Here is a 22,973-nt window from a genome sequence, read left to right as displayed (position 1 = left end):
AAAACTAAAATACTTTAACGGATACCAGAGATAAATTTGATCTGAACTTATAACATGAACACGTTTAGCCAATTTCCGAAAAATATTTGTAAAGGCAAATTACCAACTTAAAGTAATCATGTTCCACCATACCTCTGCAGACTTTGCAGCATCTGTCATTTAAGGTGATCTGCTCCGACTCTGCACAGTTGAGTTTTGGACAAGGCTCGCTGGGGACCACTCGATGCATGGTCCGGTCCTGTGATGGGCAGAGAAACAAGCTTCATGAGTTCCTTCTTAGGTCTATTCTGCCGCCCCCCCCCCCTTGCTAAAGGACTGGAGGTAATTATGAAGGTAATTATTCATCGAACGTGTTTCCTTTTTCACTCTCCCACTCTCTCTCCCCCCTGTGTGTTCATTACAAACCAATTACTCATTGGTCAATAGCAGATTTTTCCCAAACTACTTCTGGAAGGAAATAAAAGCTGCCTTCTCCTCTCCTCCTGTTATCCTCAATGTTTTATATCATGATTCATGAGGCATCTTTATTATACAAACAGTGAATCAATCTTTTTGGATTATCCCTGCATGTGTGTTTAGTTAGAGTGCAAAACCTGATTAGAGGGTTCCTTTTCCCAGCATGCCTTTGGCAGGGTCTCTCTAACAGTGATGGGAATAACGGCGTTATAAATAACGGCGTTATAAAGAATGATGTTACTAACTCTTCACATCTTAATAACACCGTTACCATTACTGCCAAAAAATGCGGCAAGTTACTATAATTGAAGCTGTTTTTTTCCATCAGATCAAGTTGATCTCTGAGCCGAGAGGCATACTTTTTTCCTTCCTTGGTTAGTGGGCAGTGCACGAGACAAGCGCATAAATGCCGACGATTGGCTGAGGTTGAGTAAAATTTCATGATAAGCCAATCAGAGGTAGGGTTGGCCGGGTGTTTCCAAGGCACGCATAGTCGGAGTCACAACCCAACGAACAACACAAGCGAGTTAGTCAACGAGAGACAGGTAGGGCGTTATGAAATCAAGGAGAGGGGGGACTTTTCCTGCTAGAGACGTCCCACCGTGGTCAGAAAACACAAGGGAGACACTTTGTTTCTCTCACTATGACTCTAGAGTGGCTACTCGCGTTGAGGCTAATCGCTGTCGCTCTCTCAAGTATAAACGTCAGGCCACTTATGTTATTTGCTCTACAAAGATTGTTATTTATTTTTGCTTTAGTGCTTAGCAAAAATTTAATTTTGCCCAGGTGTGGCCTGTTGAGGGACAATAAATATTTAATATTTAAATAAGTTCCAAAACATCTATTGTGTTATGTGTATCAATCCACTAGACATAACATCTACTTACATGGCATTTGTTTGGAAGCTAGTCTCACTTTGTCCCACAGCAACATTAAAATAGTTTAGATGTGTCTACATTGTTTCTGTTAATAATGTATTGTATTAAGTGTCCATTTCATTATAATATTCAGATTTACCATAAATAATTGAACATGCACATGTATTTTAAGTTCCATTAAGGAGGGGCAACATTTAAAAATGTACTTGAAAGTAACGCATTAGTTACCTTCTGAAGTAACTAGTTCATTTTATAATTTGTAACTGAGTATCAAATTTAGTTACTTTTTCGAAGAAGTAACTAATAACTGTAACTAATCACTTTTTAAAAGTAACATGCCCAACACTGCTCTCTAATGAGAGAGAATCATCCTTGTCCCTCTGACTGATGCTAGTTTTGAGTTATTAACGCTAGACACAGTTGGAAAAAGACAAAAAGCTCTTTCTATCTACACGTTTATAGTGCACAATTATTTTACTTAAGGATCATCCTAAGCCAGTCTGTCTACAGGTCCATGAATTGTCATGACCTCGACCTTGACTCATACAGAGTATGCTTATGTAAAATTCTGGTACAAACTTTCCCTAAAAGTCCCCTAACAACTTTCTAAACAGGCTGTACCGTCTACTTCTTGCCACCCAATACCCAAAACTTACACCCCCCCCCTGCAGCCAGCAGGCACACAGAAGATCAGAGACGTGACAAGCAGCTGTCAGGGGAAGCCTGCAGGAGTCTGCAGCAGTGGGCTGACTGACAGAACTCCCCATCCCCATTTCTTTGATCTGCCTGGGACTGCCAGTCAGTTAACTGGGAGTACAGATGGGCCAGGTGTGGCCAAGCAAGCCAGACAGCTGTCTGAAGCCGCAGATTCTAATGGAGCTTTGCAGACGCTATGGAGGAGCTGGTTGATACGATAGAGTTGGGTGATTAAAAACTTCAAATCACTTTTCTGTGATTGATTGGGCCTGCCTGGCATAATGTCATCAAGTGAATTACTCCCAAAAGTAAGCGACCCACCCATCTGGTGCGTCAGGCAGACAAAAGCAAATTACTCTGAATAATTGGGAAATGAATATCATTTGGGACCACTGTGGTAACTGATGATTGGTACTGAAGAATGGCTGAGGCATCCTATGATTGACAGGTGCACTGCCCTGTCCTACAAATGTAAACCTAATTAGAAGCATTTGGCCCATTTCTTTACATCACAAAGAAAACGCTGATAGGCCAGATCAATGAAATGAGGTTTGATTTATCCTCTCAGGTTGGGCCAAGGTAGCTGTGGAATCAGTATTTAGTGAACTGTCATGCACCGTTACATGGAAATTATTAGAGCTGAAGTACTTCAGTGCTTTTTATATGAGTAATTGTCTCTTCTTGCAGAGGATTGATAAAATCATTTTGAATATATATGTATATGACAGTGTGTGTTTTTTATCTCTAGGTGTATGTGTGTTGACATGACTTACCCTGCATTCAAACAGCAGGCACCTGCCAGAAGAGTCGCGTACAGCCTTCTGATCACCCTCCACCAGCTCCCTTCCACCAAACAGGCAGACAGCTGGTAGTAGATACAGAAGTACCATCAGCATACACACAAATAAACACACAAAGACATCAACAATAAAGATAGTCATTAAATAATAATAACTTCATTTGGATAGTTCCTTGCAGAAATGCAGCAGTGCTTTACATTAGGGATCAACCAGTACTGTTTTTTTAAGGCCAGTACCGATAATTAGTAGATAATGAAACTGATAACCGATATTTTTGATAATGCACAGTAAAAGATAGTTGGATAGTGTTGGGGGCGGGACATAAGGTTAGACTCACTGGTGACTGAAACTAAAGCAGATTGACAGACACAGAGCTGTAGCAGAGTAGCGCACCTTTTACTGAATTAACTTTACCAGGGATCAGGCAAACAAATTGCTGATACAGATAATCTGCAAACTGCCACAGAAACGGCCCGATAATCCGCCAGGGCCGATAATTGGTCAATCCCTACTTCACATGACACAGAATGAGCATAAAAACAGGGATAGAATGCCACAATCAATGCAAAATAAGAAGGAAAACAAAGCACACTTTATAATAGTATAAATAATGTTTGTGGAGATTTAAGTTGTTGAGACAACAACTCAGCAAGTATTTCCCCTGGAGTGCACATTCTACCCATCTACAAAATGCACATAAAAGCAAATTGCTCCCTTGAAAAGACATTTAATCAATATCATATTTAACATTATAAGCTGTATTTTTGTTTTGGTTAAATACACGTGAATGCAGCACATGAATAAACACCTCCAAAGATGTTTGCGATTTAATGCATGTAGAGATGTATATTGCTGTAGGATGTTTAGTGTTATTAACATATTTTATGTGAGTTCAATCTGTTGTTGAATTGATTGTAAATCAATTCTCATTTATACATTTTCTCAAGCTATTTAGTAAGCAACTTTTCATCGTATAAATTGCACACATTTTTATCCTCTCGCCGAATATATTCATATTTAACCCAAATCTACACTTCTACACTTGGTTGTGGATATGAACATTGGGTGGAACACTAGGGCTTTTATCTACCAGTCCTGTTTTACATGTATGAGACAGTCTGTCCTGGTTATTTACAGCTTCTTTTTTTAAGTCCTCAAGTAATCCAGTCAAACCAAATCAAGCTTATCAGACCCAATTAAGCAGCTAAGGAAGTGATGAAATAATTAACATGTAGAGAGGGAATGCGCTGCTCACTGCGACACAGTGGCTAATCTGTCTCATTCAACTGTAGGGTAGGGAGGGGTGCAAAAATAATCAGATGGGCAGAAAGTCTGTTTGATGGGCAGTTGGGGTCAGACAGATTCAGACTGATATGAGGATGAGAAATGATTGACACCGCAGGGCAGGCCCTATCACAAAGCGCTGTATCATGAAAGCGAAGGACTTCTGAAACAGCCATTTGACGTTCTATTTGACAGACCATAAAAAAAAAAAACTCAGAACTCCTCCCTGCAAGGCCTTGTGCTGCCAGATAAGGCTTTAATTTGGAGAGCGAATCATGTCTTTGTAGTGGGGAAACTTGCGGCACTCTTCTCTCCAAAGCAGGAGCATGCGTAATTAGCTGTGTGTTTGTCTACCTCGTTGAGATAAGTGAGCACAGGGGTGTTGAGTTTAAGGGGATTACCAGCTACGTGTTTATATTTGTGTAACACAGCAGCAGATTCGGAGTCATACTTTAAAACCCATGTGTTGCAGCCACGACCCATGGGTCAGTGGAAATGATGCAGACGCAAGCTGATTAGAATCCAACACTAATGGTTTCTCGCAGATAAAGAGTTAAATCTTGTCTCTTATTATTTGCTTTGCAAGGGAAGCAGGAGAGCAGCAGTGTGTGGGAGTGTTTGGTGAGAAAGTTCTCATGTGAAGTCAGCTTGCACAAGATGTGGAGTGAGATCTACAAAGAAATATTCTACGTACTCAAAGTACCATTCACATGGTCTGTAATCTTCAATAGGTCACAGGTGATAGCAGAGGAACACTCTTATTAATACTGAATAAAGGCGATTAGTTCTTTTGTTTTATACACTGACAGGCAGCTCTTTTCGCCTTTTAAAAGCAAAAATCCATCACATTTCTTTAAGTTTCATTTGGGTTAACACCAGAAGAATGATGGGTGAGAAAAGCTAATATCCTCTGAAATCCATTTTTATTGAGAGGGGAATTGAGAGAATATTAGATGCAGAGTGCTGCGGTGAGGAGGCTAATAAGAGTTCATTGCTGAACTCAGAGTCTTGTGGAAAAAAAAATAGACCCTGTATGTAGAATATGTGATGAAAGAGAATTATTTATGCAAGAACATATCAGTGCTCAAAAGTTTTAAAAAAAACTGACATTTAAGAAGACCCTTTTGTCAATGAGAGTGTGCCTCATTTTAGGCATTTAACATTCCTGTCGTCTTCACTTTCTCACAGCCTCAACATGTCTGCCATAAATAGGAACTACTTTACATCACATGCAGCGATCCCAGATTTACTGGCTCATGTCTGTGTGACTGGTGGCCATCTGTGTTTTGAAGCCAGCTAGTGAATAATTGATAGGTCCATGTATATGCAAAAGGATGGACTCATCTCAAGAGGCATGTTAGGAGGTAGCTTAGCAACACACAACAGAGCCCTGGTCAATTGTCAGGCAGCCCTTGTGGAGGTGTGATGTGCGCTCTAAATCTGGTGTTGGAGGTTGTTTTGCTGTTGTGTGTGCGGGTTTGTGCGCAATTGTGTCCATGATTGTATGAGTGTAGGTGGGTGACGAGGTTAAGGGTACTCCACTCACGCTGGCACTCCTTGCAGCAGGCACCCTTTACGTAGGCAGGCGCTGTGCCCACTAGGCACTGAGGAGGAGGGCAGGAGATGGCCTCACATTGCACCGTGCCATTCTGGTGAAGAGAGAGAAACACAACACGTTGTTTAAAGAGTAACTATAGGCCAACCAATACTGGATTTTTCAGGCTGATATTAATAGATGTTATATCAGTAAGAAAAGAAATACTTCTGCAGTGAAGAGCGTTGTATGGAACCACCCACATTATTTTTTTGGACAATTTGGTTGCAAGAAACCCAAAATTTAGATATAGAAACTTGTTGAAAGTGGGTCAAATTTGACACGAGGACAACAGGAGGATTAAAATGAGTAACTACAGAATTGGGAACAGTATTTGTACAAGACATTACAATTGAAAAAGAAATGCACTGGTGGACACAAAATGTAAAGGAGACACGTTTTCTAAACAAAAATGCCAAACATAAGAGCAATTTCTTTTCTTGTTTTCCCTCAGCATTTAAATGTAAGCATTATAAATGCTGGTGTGAACAGGCCCCCTGCTTATCCCCAATCTGTTGCATTTTGTTAATATGCTGGTACGCAGAAATCAAGAGTATGCTTAATCTTTAAAACAGTAGAAACCCTGTGTCTTATATATTTTAAAAAGATTAGTTCGGATTTTTTGGGGTTGTATGAGGTACTTATCCATAGTCAGTTTATTACCTACTGAATAGTAGATGGCAACCAGCACACCCCTAGAGTACCGACACAGAAGCTAATTAACCTATTTAAACGTATAGCCACCTTAAAAAAGGTCCATATAAAATTTATATCAGTTTAAGTGTGTGCTGTATTAAGAATATTTCATCTGCTTTTCCTTGCCGTCAGACAGCCCTTTCCAATGGGGAAGTGAAGCTATTATATTCTTTTATGCCTAATGTTAACGAATACGAACTATCCCTTTAATGCTATCTCCTTTTCTCCAGGTTGTGCCTTTAATTAACATCGCTTCCACGGATGAAAGCTCTGTGACAGCAACATCTATGAACCTGATCCACATAATTGATAACATCTTAATGCATGACCTTTGAATTTTAAAAGGTCAGAGCTAATTGCCACACATAAGGTAAGGAACATATCCCATCTAATTCCTTAATTGCACCCAAGGAATGGCAACACACCGTTTCTGGCGAATGAAGTGATTTCATTGGATGAGTGGGCAGAACAAATCCCTGATGATAATTATCATCTGTCAAGAGCAATTAGGTGCGGTGCACTGAGAGATATGTGATTTCCTATTATTTTTGCATCTTGGGTAGGGGTGTGCAAAGGCATCTCATTGGCTGGTTGGAGGAGTTCAGTGGCAGGGAATGAGTTTTAGGTTCCAAAGCTGAGTAGACTGACGGGGGTGAAATCTGTTTGCTGATGTGCCAGCCCCAGATCTCCAATCGCTTCTAATTCTCTTTTTGGCAATTCTTCACACTTTGTATGCATCGCAAAGTAGACCCTTGAGAGAATAAAGCATTACTAAGCACTGTTGTTGATGTGTCTAATCCTGACTGCTGTGGAGGTTTTCTATACAGTATGCTTTCTCGGATAATTGGGGCAACCCGTCTCTAATGCAAGGAAATAATGACAATACAAGCTGTCGACAATGGGGCCCCTGCCCTCTGCACCTCCACTCTACCAAAACACACCCACACACACCCCCACCTTCACACACTTGATGAACAGGGGGAGCAAAACAAAAGCCAAGACCTACAATGGGAGCAACAAACGTGTAAATGTGGACACTTGCATACACACAAATGCTCACACAAAACTGATGCATGCACACAGACATAATAAAACACACAATGTTGCAGACATGATAATAAATGTATGTTCTCCCTTTATCTCAGGCACACACACGCAAATTTGCCCACACATTCACACACATACACAAACACACATCTATTTATCTTATGACATGCATACATGCCTTTAAACGTGCATGCAAAAGCCACACAATCACGTACAGTTTGACATTGATATAATTCCAAATTCAGTGTGTTGTTTCACACACACACACACACACACACACACACACACACACACACACTTTATTAAAATTTAAATTGAATACCCTCCCTTGCTCTTTATTACTCTAACACGCACGCACACACGCACCATGCAAACACATCACAAACACACACACACACAGACACACACAGACACACCACACACACACACACACCACACACACACACACCCACACACACCACACACACACACACACACACACACACACACACACACACACACACACACACAGTGAGACCCCACCGTGCATGTGCAGTTCCTGCAGCCATCTGTCCAGCCCTCATCCTCCCTGTAGACGACCCCCTTGACGCTGCAGGTTCTCTCACAATAGCAGCCATCCAGCCCATTCATCTTCTCCTCTGCCCTGGACAGCTGCTCACGCCACCCCCCCACCCGAAAAAACAAAGGGCAAGAAAGAGAGAAGATGATAAGTTGACCTTGTTGCGTGTCTATATTTACATGAAGAAAGCAGAGCTTCAAAAGCAAACCAATGGCATTTCAAAAGTAAGTCATTAACCCCACTTACACACACAACTTCTAATTCTAAGATGTCACTGACCACCTGTTGCAATGTATGTTAATGACAAAAGCACATTGACATGTGGATTTTTTATGCTAAAGCACAATTTGCCATTGTATTAGTTCATTTAAAATGGTGTGCCAAAATGGAATAAAGGCCAATTAAGATATGTTATATTACAATACATTACCTTGCCGGATGTTTTAGCAAGGATATCTTGCAGTTCCATGATTTTCTGCACAAGTCCGTGGAAATCATTGCAGGTTGGGCATGCTGAGATACAAGAGACAATATAGCATATCAATTACCTGCAACTAATCACTTATGGATAACTATCTACAGCATACACATGTAATTTACCTGTTTATTTATTATTTATTTACTAACTAATTTAATTTGAGGGACATTGTCAACAGCTCAGTGCAATTTATCTCTTCACTTTCTATTATTGGAAACATATTCTGAAGTGTACTCTCTGCAAGAGGACCTCGTTTACAGTGAACTGCAGTAAGCAGTGTCCTCCGGCAACTTTTGGATGCGTGGGTACATAAACTCAGTGTGAAAAAATGATTTAAAACCATGTGATGTTTGTGTGTCTTCCCTGTCTGCAAGAGAAGCAGTTTGTCTGCAACAGCCACAATAGTGGGACGGGCAAAGAAAATAGTGTCACCTGCAAAGACGTAGTGTCATCATAACACCCTAAACAAAGGATGTCACTGCACTAGGAAGTAATCTTGGGTAATTGCAGTTTGTCAAAAACTGCATAATAAAAGTCTTAGATTTTGATTAATTAATAAACTTTTTTTAAATGATTTAATTTCTTAAACGAGTAGAATTGGTTTCTCATATAGACTAACTTCAGGCTGTGGACACGTTAACATGCATACATTCATTAAAGATTGCTTTGTCACTAACATTTGCTATATGTTCCGCACTTACTCAGGAGAGATTATGGGAATTATCCCCCTTACTGATTGGTTCACTATTTGCATAACCTTTAATTAACCTATAAAAGTTTTATTGAGGGAAAATTGTTTCTCAATTGCTAAGCTGTTTTAAAGCAGTTTTACTCCAGTGGGTATATAGTCTTTTTAAGAATTTAAATAAAAAAACAAATCAGTGCAATCAAGTGACTTGCAAAATAAGTACCAGAGGTAATTTAAATGAAATGAAACACTCAATGAAATGGTTCTTTAATGTGTTGAGTAAAAAGGCTGCACTCACTTCTGTTCAGATCTGGACACTGTGAGATGTAACCCTGTGGCATAACCAGGATCTCCACGTCCTGCATCACTCCCTGCACACGCAGACACACACACCAACAATTTCAATCAAGAAGAAGACCTTACAGAAGGCAGACATGATCATGTTTAGTAAGTGGATAAGGACCATGAGGGGCAGTGGTGGCTAAGTGTTCTCACAGTACATTTCCACATGAGATAACATGGAACCACAAAGTACAAAGGACATGCAAACACAAAACCAACAACCTTGTTCATGAGAGCCTTGGTAACTGCTGCAATCATAAAACAGCAGTGAATCAGAGAGTGAGTGCAAATGTATTTTTCAATCCGAGGAGTGAGAGACAGAGAAGTTAGTTGTGAGATAATATGTCACCTTGGTTGTTTGGATGAATCATCTTATAACCGGACAGCAACAGGAAGTTAAGTGACCCAATGATGTGGGAGTTTTAGGAGATGGAATTTTTAGTTTTTTCTACAATCTTGTCTGATACGCATAAACAGGAGATACAGATTCAATTTGATTCATTACACCCAATTCATAGCCTTTCGTCCTGTGACTGAAACACCTACATACACACACACACACACACACACACACACAGACAGACATATACACATACACACAGATACTCTGTCGCCATGGTAACTTGAGCTATTTCATTACTTGAGTGCATTTATTTCCCTTACAGAAGTGGAGCAGTGCAACTTAGGATAAATTGTTTTTAAATTGTCTTGCCACTTCAATTTACCAACCATACATTTAAAAACCTGAGGAAATGATTTGCTGATTTTTCACGGCAACGGGCTGAAATGGAAGCAGATTGGAGTTGTGTCCGTTAAACTTGTAATGAAACCATAAGACTATACATTTATCTGCAGCCATTACACACATTTTTCCCATCCTGTCTCTACAGTAAACATCTGAACTGTGCCATTCCTGCCTATGCTTTTTGGACAGTATGTAGTTCTAGTCAGTGTAACTACAGCGTGTTTATCTTCAGTAATGTGACATATTTACAAGAGGGATTCAAATCAAATTGTTTGGATTCTATTGGATCACTTAAAAATGGGCGTGTTTTGGTGCGACTATGGTGTGATTCAAAGTTGAACAGAGATTAGAAGCTGTAAATGATCTAAATTAGACCTCAATTACAATTATAACAACTTATATTTAAACACAGGGATACAGGATTAGAAATTGAAAGTTAAGTTTTTATTCCCTGTCTTTAAGCAGAGCCTGTGTTGTAATGCATCACTATCAAAAAAGCAAAGATTTTTAACACTCCAGAGTGGTTCCTCTGTGTCTGTGACACTCAGGACCTCATGTACTAACGCTTTTGCGCTTACTTCAGGCGTATTTGTTTTGCAACGTGCGCGTAACAGCATGGAAAGGTATGTACAAACATCCCGCACTGAGGTAAAAGCGCAGACTGCCTGTTGCGGGAAATGAAGATGGCAAATTCTGCATTTCCGTGTCATGCATATGCATTCACGGGAGGCCATAAAGAGATGGGAGGGGAAGCGTAAAGTGTGCCTAATTATGTATTCTGCTGTATGTACAAAAAACCTCACGAGAAAGCGCACTTCTATTTTGCGGTGAAAATTCTCCGCCTCCTAAAAGCAGGTGTAAAGGTGGAAGCGGGTTTCCTCGCATAGGCCTCCTGGTAAAATGGCAGCAGTAAAACGAGCAAGACGAAGACATAGGTCAAGGAGACGAGCTTAAAGGATTTTTGCCACAAGGATCACACGTTTTCAGTTGAGTGAACACAAAATCATTAAGCGTTACAGATTAAGCAGCCATGCAATATTACAGTTACTGGAAGAAATTAAAGATGACATAGAATCTCTGACTCAGTGTTGCATTCCATTCCAGCAGTTGTTAAACTCCTCGCTACATTACAAATATTGGCATCGGGATCATTTCAAACAGTCATAGCATCAGCGGTGGGAATTTCGCTGTCTGCACTCAGCCGCATCATAGCACAGGTACCTAACGCTTTGATACAGCGCAATTTACAGTATAGTGGGCAGAGAAAGGCATGATAACACTATGAACTACACGTTTGGTAAATACAACATAAGCAGACCTAAGTATCACAGAATGCGCTTTCTGCGAATTGGCCATGGCGCTGAAAATGCTACGTACGTCAGTATTTATGCAGTAACTTGGTAGTTCTCAATGGTTTTCCCATCTGTACCGGAAACAAAGTGATAGCTGAATCACTTCTAATGCAGTAACATACAATTTCTACAAAATGAAAACAATAATGAGAAGATAATATCCTGCTAGATAAAAAATAACTCCAGAATGAAATCTAATTTGTATGTTTCAACAGTTGCTGTTTCTTTTGGGATTGCCTGAATTAACAGTAAATTGGTTTTAAATTAGGGCGTAGAACAATTTGCTACATCAGCATACAAATCTGCTACAAATGACACACCACCGACGAAATTACAAAATTGTGTCACCAGATAAGTAAGATAAAATAGATAAAGCTCTCTTACAATGTGCATGGACTGTAAGAAGATGTGCAGATACGCTCATTCTTATTAAGGTCTTTACTATTACTGTTCGGGATGTGGTTTTCTCATCTTCAGCTAACACCCAGACAACGACTGTTTGTGTGAGTGCATGTGTACTAATCAAGCGGTGGGTTTTAAAAGGAGACATGCATTCTAGCAACTCATCAAGGCTTTAGAGAGTGGCAAGGAGGAGAGATGCTGCTACGTGACAAGATTAGTTGGTGACCTCCAAGGCTTCTTTCTACCAATTAACACTGCAGAAATTCAACTGCTAGGACACAGTGTGTAAAGCACACACACACACACACACACGCGCACGCACACACACACACTACATCAAACACAGGGCGAGTCACTAGCAGACTGATTAAAATAGTTATAGTTGCTGCTACTGACATTTTGCCCCAACATGTCTCCCCAGGTGGGACATTTTAGAGTGCAGTCCAGTCTGGGAGAGGCGATATATGTCTCCCTGCCTGATAAACAATACTATAGACTAAGCTTAATGAGCATAGTCCACAGGCTATTTAATGATTTCTTCCAAATCAGCAGTGTGGGGTTGCTGAGATAATTGCAATAGGCTTAGCAGCAGCCTAAGAGAAAGGGAAAGAACAATGACAAAAAAATTCAATTCCTAGGGTAGGCAGAACAACCCTCAAATTAAAATGGTAAGCCTTGAAAAATGCACGCAATTAAATCCAACAGCAACAATAAATAAAACCAAACAAGCCAAACAAAGAGGGAGAAGATACAGTATAAAACAAGATTTGAGTGTGTGGGCTACAGCTGAGATGCATAACTCGCTCTTGCCAATCTGAATCATTTATCACAGATCAGGCATCAAAATTCATACACTGAGAGGGACATTTTTACACCCGTGCTAACCTTGAAGAAGCCATGAGCAGCGTTTCTCTGTCCAAGCCAGAATGAAGCATCCTCAGGTATGTCCATGTAGGGGGCTTCCACGACACGCTCATAGATCCTGCAAAATACAGAATGTTCCGATAATGTGATATCTTTTAATTTCTATTTTCATACATTTAGAATAACAATTTCCCCCTGCACGGCAGGTCTTGCCCTGTTAAATCCTTCTTTTAACTCTATCCCTGAGGAGAGTATAGATAGCCACCTGCTGTCCTTGATGCACATGGTGTTGCCGTCTGCTCCTTTTATTGTGCCAGGGAGGATCTTCACACACACACTGAGTGACACCCTTTTTGTACAGCAGATACATGTATGACTCAAGGTGCGTTTGACCTCCATTTTGAACCAATTCTTTTGAGACAGTTAAATGGGATTGGTGCATCCTTAATTTAATATTAGTTTTGGAAACACATCTTTATTTTAAGTTTAAGTGACTTATAAAACTAGGGGTGGCCTCTAGCTCACCCAGTAAGAGCGTTTGCCCCATGCTGGCTGAGTCCTGCAGCGGCCCGGATTCAACTCCGACCTGTGGCTCTTTGCTGTGTGTCATCCCCCATCTCTCCCCTTTCCTGTCTATCCACTATCACTATCTAACAAAAGGGAAAAGCCCCAAAAAAAATCTTTAAAAAAAAAAGACTTAAAACTTGATAGCCTCCCATACATAAGTATTAACCCAAACTACAAGTTGATTTAATATTTTATTGAACACAACTAATAACTTAAAAACTAAAACTTACCTGTTACAGTCAACATGTAGTATAACATGAGAGGCGCTGACGGCCACGGACACCTTGTGCCACTGGTCATCAGCCAGGCTGTAAGGGAACACCTCAGTGTGGGGCTGTTGGCCTTTGGTACGGTAGTGAAGACGCACCTCACTGCGCTGGCCACTGCTCTCCAGCTCCAGAAACCTAAAGTGTCAAAGTACCAGTTGACAGTTTCTCTGAAAATTTGCATTCCCTACATTGTACAGTATGTTGCTGCAATTAAAGTCTCATTACTAGAACTGCTTCCTTGTGTCAACTCAGGGCTCCTCTTAGCATAGTGCTGAGGGTTACACGTCACTCATTTCCAAGCAATACATCTCCTCAGATTTGCAAAACCATTTAGAATGTAATCACATCACTAGTAAAGAATAATGGTGTTATATGGCTGTTAAGTGCAACATCAGCAACACACAGCAATCGCCCATGTGTAGTGGTTCAACTCTTTACATTAACGTATTAGTACTCTAACAGAACCCCCTTCTCCACACCACTGAGATTTACCCAGATTTACCCAGCACTAATGCAAAGTGCTGCCAATACACACTCATCACCTCTGCCCTTAAATACAGACTTATTTAAGCTAGACTCATTTGCTGGAAACATTATTAAAAAGAAAAATAAACACTCATACAAGTGCAGCAATAGAATTGATTTATCTGCAAACCAAATCTAGATTTACTTTACCCCAGCCATGCAGCCATTCATCTCGGCTTCTTAAATGCACTAGACAACACTTCTGCCTCTGAATTAGTCCTTACCATGTTTCCAAATGAAACCATACAGTGCTGCTTTGTTGCATATGAATAGCAGGGAAAGCTAATCAGCAGCAGGGAAAGTCATTAACATCCCTGCAAGCTCTCTCCTCAAGACTGACTTTAATGTACAAACTGTTCAATCAACGCATTATGTGGATTTAGATTGCTGTTCTGATCATCCAACGGCTCAGCTACCACAAACTAATGGAAAACATTAGCATGCTAACTGCAGATAGTGTCTCAGTTTTCGATCCACAATTCCAGATTTAATGTTTGGATCGTTGATGGACTGTGAATAATGACTTGGCATGCAGGGTGATTTGCTTTGTTTACTCAACTGGTGTGTAAAACATCTAAATGCTCATCAAATACAAATATTCAGGTTTCAATCAACATATAACAAACTGCTGAACAGATAAATACAGAGAGGGGTACTAAATTTAGATAACAAGTTTAATTATGGTTTATCAGTGGAGCTTTACAAAGAGCTTTAATGTACTTCTTGTGACATTACGAGCTTACGATACTAGTTCTATCTCACATTAACTTACTCACACACACTGATTTGAAAATTTGATCTCTATGCATGTATCTGCAAGTATATCCAAATAAAAAATGCATTTATATTTTGACTAAAGGGTATGGTCTACCCTGTTTCTATGTGTTATAGAACATATCTTAATCATATTATGTGAAATGTGAACTGATCATACCTGTTCTCAGAGTGATGAATAGAGAGGATGACCCCAGAGTTTAGGTGATCTTGTTTGAGGGTCGCCAGCACAGTAAACTCATTCTTGCCTCTCAGCTTCTGGAACATTTGCTCTGAGACTTCAACAGGAGCCATCACTTCCCTGCCAGACCCTGGAACGAAGACAGACATATCAAATATTATGTAAATGGATAAATGGTAAATTACTGCTTTTATCTATCTTTATCCAAAGCACTTCACAATTTGCCTGGTCTTCACCCATTCACGTACAGACACTCACACACTGATCGGCTACCATGCAAGGTGCTGCCATGACCACCTGGAGCAATTTGGGGTTGGACATGTGGACAGGTAAATGTAAATGTAAATGTGCTGTATTTATATAGTGCTTTTCTAGTCTTAACGACTACTCAAAGCACTTTTACATCTACAGGAGACATTCACCATTCACACACATTCATACACTGTGGCCGAGGCTGCCACCTGCTCATCAGATAAACACTCACACACATTCACACTCCGATGCGCAGCATCGGGGGCAACTCGGGGTTCAGTGTCTTGCCCAAGGACACTTCGACAGAGGTAGAGGGCCTTTGGTTGTTTTTATGTGTACTATCATTTCTAGTATTCACACAATTAAAGGTGGAGTCTGCAATTCTAATCCAATACACCTTTTGTCAAATTCAGCAAATAACTCCTCATGGCCCACTGGCTGTCTGTTTTGTGTGCGTGCTGAAAAACAACAGGTGTTCATTCACAACCCTAACTCTGTGAATGGGAAACAAACAAAGTGGCTCGGACCAAGCTACACAACATTATTACATTTGTGCTTGTGCACAAGATAGGGGAAAGGCCATGTGTGTATTGAAAGAAAAGCAGTGGGAGCCAGCGGAATGGTAAAACTGGCACATGCAAACGTTTTGAAGGAGCACTGAAGGGAGGGGTGTATATCTCTGTGTGTTGAGTTCCATTTAAAACAATCTTTCTCCAGAATCGCAGACTCCAACTTTAAGTTCCTAAAGGAGATGTTACTGACATTTTTGAGATACAAGAAGACAGGAACATTTGAGACTAGAAACCATCAGTTGGGATTTCACAGGCCATAAGCAGTAAATATTTCATGTATTCACATCTTGTGACACTCTTGACGAATTTGAATTCATAAATAACAAATCAAGATGAAACCCATTAAACACTAAACACACTTTCGCACTTTGTCCAATAAAGCTGCTAAAATCATATTACTCAGTTCTGCAAGTTGGTTGACCATTTGGTCTTCATGTCATGATCTTCTGGACATGTTCTGATAAAAGGTTAATATGGCCGCAAGACTTCTTAAAATAATGATGGGGATGTTTATAAAATTAGGGCATAAGGAAATTAGTCAACCACTTTGAAGCTTAAATGGTTTCAAGATCAGGTCAGGTCATTCAGAGCAAACAAAACTTGAAGTCATCCACCTGCCAAAATCACATATTGTAATAACATTTAGCATGTGTCAGCTATCTCAAATATTAGATCAATGGATAAAACACTTTCTCCTTGGCGTGGTGTAGGACTTGAGATAAGAAGCTAAGCTTTGCTGGATAAGAATTGAAAGGCTAATGGTGCTGGTGTGGATGGGAGGGCATTTTTGGTGTTTTTAGCTCATAAGCTCCTGTTTGCATCAGGGTGCCCTGTTTCTCCTCTCCAATTCTACGTAGACGTCTATGCTACTTTAATGGAAGCATCAATAAATGATGCCGTTTCTCAGAAGCAATCACATCAAAGAGTTCCCTTCCAGCTGCGGGATGCATGCAAGATGCCCTGGCACACAAGTGCTCCAGGAAGCTAGCGTGGGAGCTTTTCCTCAGTGTATTCACATTGCTTCCAACTTGTGGGTAAGTAACCAATTAACACAATGCAATGTGAAACAGCAAGTAATGTTGTGATGACGACTGGCACTTCCAGTGTACTCATCAGTTATATAGGATGTAATAGCAGCATGGGGAAACGAGATGCGTGTTTTCATACTTCTTCACTGTGGATTTACCGTGCTAGCATTAGCATTTTTCCCTAATGGAGGCTTTTAAACCCATTAGGGACATATTTTGAGTAATTTCTCTTTTAACAAAAATGCTTACTAGATTTGACTGAGAGGAGATGCACAGGGCACAGTTTTATATATTTTGCATTGCAAGTGGAGTATCATTTTAGTGTCATTGGCTGAGGTGGGACAGATGGTCCAATGACATATACAGTAGTTCTGCCTAGCAATAATCTGCTGCCGTCAACAGATCCCACTTAACCCTATACGGTCGACGCTGTCGCAGACGACAGAAAAACTCGTCATTCACAACACTTCCTATATATTGTCAAATATCTCCTTGTTTTTTGTTTAGAATTATAGAAAAACACAGTTTCATCGAGGTGCTCTGCCAATTGTAGCCAATCCAGAATCTTTTTAAATCCATCATAGAATTACAGTGTCTTTTGGTGTTTTTGTAATATAAATAAATGATTATGAATCAAAAAAATCAACATGCGCGTATCTTTCAATTACTTTGTGGCCTTTGGACCGTTTCACTGTAGCGCTAGCTGAATAGCCGAGTAACTTCCCCTTTTCATAGACCTCTCCTGTGTCTTCATAGCCCTTCCAGAAGCTGAGAAATTTGGCCATAAGACGGGGACTTTTCGGAGCCTGTGCAGAGACTATGCACGCAATTCAAGAGCGATAAATCCACAACTGAACGGCTATTTTCTCTGTTTTGGATTTGTACCAAACAGTGATCTATTTTTTGTTAGACAGCAGCCATCTTTGATAGGGTACTTAGACTGACAGCTTTGTTGACCCATCAAATGAAGTAATGTACCCAAAGAGTTTGCTCAGCGAAAAGAGAGCCCTCAAAGTCCTTATTGCCTAGGTATGTGTGTATTAGGAGGAGAATACAGAGATGGCAGAGTGAAGCCTGCAGGTTAAAATGAGTGTGATTTGGCTTACTGATGTCAAATAGCAGACATTATTACACAAGGAGACCAGGTAAACAAAAGACTGTAAAAACAGCTTAGACCTAAACAAATACAGTACAAATGGCCACTGTTGACAAAAATCTCAGAAACAATAGGAAATTATTTATGCTTTGACAGGGTGTTTTGATGCAAGTTACTGAATTCTAATCAAAGCTACAGTTGGGTGTCTTTTGTATGCATCTTTTTGTGTAGAATTAGCTATCTGCAGTTAGTCATTTATCACTTTTGAAGCAAAGATGAGCTCAATCCAAACAGGGGTTACAATGTCTATGGCTATATGCGCTGGTAAGTCTATTGCCATGCCATGTGTTTAACAGAGAGTACACAGACATCTCAATCATGAGCGAAATTAGCACAGTGGGAGCAGGTGTCAGGGCGGGGTCCATACTGAGAGGATGTTGATAAGGCAGGGGGGGAGGGATGGAGAGGACTGAGCAACCTCTTCACTGGGCTGCTCCCAGCTTGGCGGCCTTGAGCCTTTGATCTGTGAGAGAAGGACTCTCATCACCAGTCTTAATACTTGGAGGGGAATGTGGTTGCTTTAAATGGGACTTTGGGGGATTGGGGGGTGGAAATATCTTCTCATTTCGGTGGAGTGATAAGATTGGTCTGCGTAGAGTTGCCTGTATGAAAAGCAAAATGATCTCAACACTGGTGACAGAGATTAAGACTGATCTAGCGGTAACATCTCTGCATTCCTAAAAACACACACAAAAGAGCAGTAAAAGAGTTTGTGCTATGATGAGAGGGCCAGCTTTCCCTTCTGCCAAATCAATGTGGCCCTGCTGTGGGGGTCTTTGGTCGATTATCTATTGGCAGGCGCCTCGATGGGGCAGCCACCTGCTACTAACTACCACTCTGATGTGAGATACTGACACAAAATGGCTTGAAAATGATGATCTAGCACATTTTTTCAGCACAATAAGGATATCATCCATCCTAGTTGTTTACAGGCTAAGAGGACTGGCTGATTGTGAGGGTTTTATCAGCTGACTAGATATCTCCATAAGCCTCAAGCTCAATAGCATCCCTAGGAAGCGTTGCTTTTGGCTACAGCCTAATCTTATCTCCTGGGTACACTGTGCTATGATGGTTACAGTCAGGTCACACTTTCCATCCCTAAGCTTGATTTCTAATCTTAAACTGTCTAATATGGTCTTGTTTTGTGTGACCCCTAGTACCCATACAGCTGGGATTCCCTCACAATCACTACATTTCCATGGATGTATATTGACAGGGCTGCATCGAATCATTTGCTCACACATTTAGCATTTAGAACAGGTGCCCTGCAGCACAGCTTGAGAGTCCAGATACACCCAGCTTTGCCACAATCCTTTTCTCACACAATGCTTTCGCTTTTACCTGTATACAGAAAGGTTTTGTTCCTGGCAAGAGTTTTCCCTTTTTTACCAGCAAAAAGAACATGCTCTGAAGGACATGTGTAAGTATATATTTAGGTTCATTAGATGTTTAGCTTCTAATATAATAATTTCCCAGGGGAGAATACTGACATTAGATAAGAAGATCATAGACACTTTTGTATGTGAATAATGAGGACTTTCAATATTTGGTCTCTAGTGGATTGGCAGAACAAAATAACACCCTTACGTCTTTGCAACAATTCTTCAACAACATTTTACAAATAAGCCATCTCTCGACCAATTAAGAGTGAGTGAGCTGTGAGATGCACTAAAAATGTAGAGCCAAGAGTGGCCTGGATAAACACAGTGATTCAATCAGCAGAGGATGGAACACAAAACTCAGATAATGTAAAAGTTTACCATTTTCTTATTGCATAATGTTTTCCATTTCAAAAAAACAACACATCTTATCTGCCGGCCTGAGCACAGAGAAGGATATGTGTGGGAGGTTTAGGCAACAGACTATCTCTCCAGAGGGATTAGAGTAATGATAAACTCTCCACTGGCAGAAAACTCTGAACCCTTCATTACTGTCAACACACACGCTACAACATATTTACATACACAAACAGGTGTAGAAAACGGACACACACAGCCACTATGCTGCAGACATTTTGGCTAGCCTACAGCTCCAAACAAACATTGAGTCAATACTAAGAAAGACGGCCACAAAGATATGCAGAATTCTAGGCTAACACACACACACACACACACACACACACACACACACACACACACACACACACACACACACACACACACACACACACACACACACACACACACACACACACACACACACACACACACACACACACACACACACACACACACACACACACACACACACACACACACACACACACACACACACACACACACACACACACACAAGCTTGCTCTTGGAGCTCCTAAATATTCCACCACGCTCAGTCAATCTGCATTCGGCGGCCCATCTCCTCCCACTGTGTCTGCACTCTCCTGGAACAAATACTAAACCGAGCCAAGGGCACCTCTAGGACTGCTTTGGCCAGCAATTTCTTCCCAATTCTCAGATCTTCTCCCCAGTGACCGCCTGTCTGACATTCACACATACACAAAGCTAATGACAGCCTTCCAGCCACCCAACTGTATAACTGCCCTGGGAGGATAGAAATATCTCTCCCTCCATGGTCACCGGTGCTCCTGTGTGGAATGTAGGATCAGGCTCGCCTCAGAAAGTCGCAAGCAAAGCAAGCTTTGACCACAGGGAGTTGGGGATAATGCCAGTCAACAGTTTGGAAAGGTTGGGTAACTTTTTGGGTAACACAACAAAATTCACTCAACTAAAGCATACATCATGGGAAGTGGGATACTTTTATATTTCGATTAAAGTCAGTGTGGACTGAATTATCTAATATTGACTAAACAAGGCTGTCTGTATTAATTAAGGCCAATGTCATCGGCCATGTGATGTCTGTTAAAGATCCACCACAAGATCACACAGAAAAACTTCATTGAGTCTTGAAAGTCTTGTTCTCCTAAAACAATTAAATAAATTAAAAAGTTCTCACACAAATTGACAAGAATGTTCAGAAAATGGGTGACAGAACAAGGCAGATTGGGACACTATGATGCCAACAACAAATTAATTTGATTCTTCTACGCTGCTTCTGAAAATTCTAGAAACAATGTGCCTCTGCTTTAAAGCCTTTTATTTACATAAATAAGAATTATTAATATTTACATAAATAAAACTTTTCAAGTATCCTAACACAGTGCTTACATGCCTATAAGTACATTAAAATAGGGATTGGTCGCTGTAAACATTCCTCCTGACCAGACTAGCCACAAAGCCACATCCTAGCCACAAAGCAACCTGAGTGGTTTTAATGTAAGAGATGGGGGACAAAATCCACATCCCTTCAGCTTAAACTAACATGAGACTTCTGCAGTCTGAGTTACACAAATTGGTTAAATCTTTTTAAACAAATTTTCACTTTGTGTTACGATCCCTCTGCTGTGGTTCAGCAAGGAAACACTTGAGGCACATTAAGGGAATTTCAGTCTAAAAAGTCTGTAACTTTGGAAAACCTAACTGATTTGTCTGACACAGATTGCAGAAATATTAGCTTCAGCTGAACTTTGGAGTCAATTTACTCGTCATGGAGAATAGTATCTGAGGGTCTCAGCTTCGGTTTAAAAAATACAAATGTTAACTGAAAACTGTTGTTGTGTGTTTAAAAAAAACAAGCAAGGCCACTTGTGCCCATTTTACCTCATTGGCCGAGTTTTTTTATTTCCTGTATGCATTTATTTGCATGATACAAGGACATTTCACTACATTAAATTATGATTAGCTTATTTCTAATAGAGGAGTTTTTGCAGTGTATTTAAAGTACATTGTGCAACAGGAACTGGAATGAGACAAACGGCAAAATAAACTATAGTTGTAATAGTATATTTTGCTGTCTAATGATCTAATGATTAGATGCACTGCGTGATCCATTTGGTACCAGCATCTCTTATCCAAAGCACCTTACAGCATAAAGAGAGCGTAGAAGTTAAGCATGAATGTTACACTAACCTCTTTTGTCTGTGTTAATTACCTTATTGATTCCTGCAGGTAAATTCTCATTCTGCTGTCCTGTCTTTCCTTTAAGTGTTGAGTTCGCTGCAAAATGCCTCCTCTGAACCGGCTCAGTACACTTCAGCAGAATGTACAGAAGATGCTTTCCTAGATAGACGCTTACATCTGGGCTCTACAGGACTTAGCTGCCCTTTCACCCATTGCATCATATAGTTACTAGCAGCTTGCAAATGTAGCCCCTACAGTGGGAACACACAATTGTCATTTATATTCAAATACTTCTATCTGTTACACACACACACACACACACACACACACACACACACACACACACACACACCACCACACACACACACACACACACACACACACACACACAACACACACACACCACACACACACTGATGCAGGATAACAAACTCACATTCACACAGTCCCCTCTGTCTTCCTTCCTCCTTCACACACAGTGTTGCTGTATTATAAATGAGTCTCTTCCATGCTGTTACACTTCACTGTTGCTGCAGTCAGGGACATAATCACCACAACATACACGAAACACCTTACTGGCAGTGTTCAAATAGTCTGAGCAAGAGCATGCTTCTGACCGAGTTCACATACACACACAGAGATACAATTACAGGAGAGTCTTGCTCTGCAGCTGAAAGGATGCTTCTAGCAATTGTGTTGTATGCACTTCGAATGAGTTTGGTCCATAGCAGGAGAGGGAGAGAGTGTTGGTGTATGTGTTGGGGGAAGGGAGTGCTTCTGGGTGTGGCCCCTGTGCTTGTTTAGACAGAGA

At 40.6% G+C, this 22,973-nt stretch overlaps 1 protein-coding gene across 2 annotated transcripts in view; it reads right to left on the bottom strand.

Moving 5' to 3' along the window:
• Nucleotides 1–22,973, bottom strand: part of nell2a (neural EGFL like 2a) — an 85,997-nt gene that overhangs the window by 57,194 nt on the left and 5,830 nt on the right. For both annotated transcript variants that reach the window (XM_032523572.1, XM_032523571.1), the window contains exons 3-11: nucleotides 15,177–15,327; nucleotides 13,679–13,852; nucleotides 12,903–12,999; nucleotides 9,475–9,547; nucleotides 8,441–8,523; nucleotides 7,974–8,102; nucleotides 5,661–5,763; nucleotides 2,804–2,895; nucleotides 133–238 (exon numbers count right to left, since the gene is read on the bottom strand). In XM_032523572.1, the coding sequence (XP_032379463.1) occupies nucleotides 133–238; nucleotides 2,804–2,895; nucleotides 5,661–5,763; nucleotides 7,974–8,102; nucleotides 8,441–8,523; nucleotides 9,475–9,547; nucleotides 12,903–12,999; nucleotides 13,679–13,852; nucleotides 15,177–15,310 (991 nt within the window). In that variant the 5' untranslated portion in view covers nucleotides 15,311–15,327. The remainder of the gene's footprint in view (nucleotides 1–132; nucleotides 239–2,803; nucleotides 2,896–5,660; nucleotides 5,764–7,973; nucleotides 8,103–8,440; nucleotides 8,524–9,474; nucleotides 9,548–12,902; nucleotides 13,000–13,678; nucleotides 13,853–15,176; nucleotides 15,328–22,973) is intronic.

The sequence above is a fragment of the Etheostoma spectabile genome, chromosome 8, assembly GCF_008692095.1.
Source record: "Etheostoma spectabile isolate EspeVRDwgs_2016 chromosome 8, UIUC_Espe_1.0, whole genome shotgun sequence".
Taxonomy (NCBI): domain Eukaryota; kingdom Metazoa; phylum Chordata; class Actinopteri; order Perciformes; family Percidae; genus Etheostoma; species Etheostoma spectabile.
The sequence above is the reverse complement of the archived record's forward strand: the minus strand, read 5'-3'. Positions and strand labels throughout refer to the sequence as shown.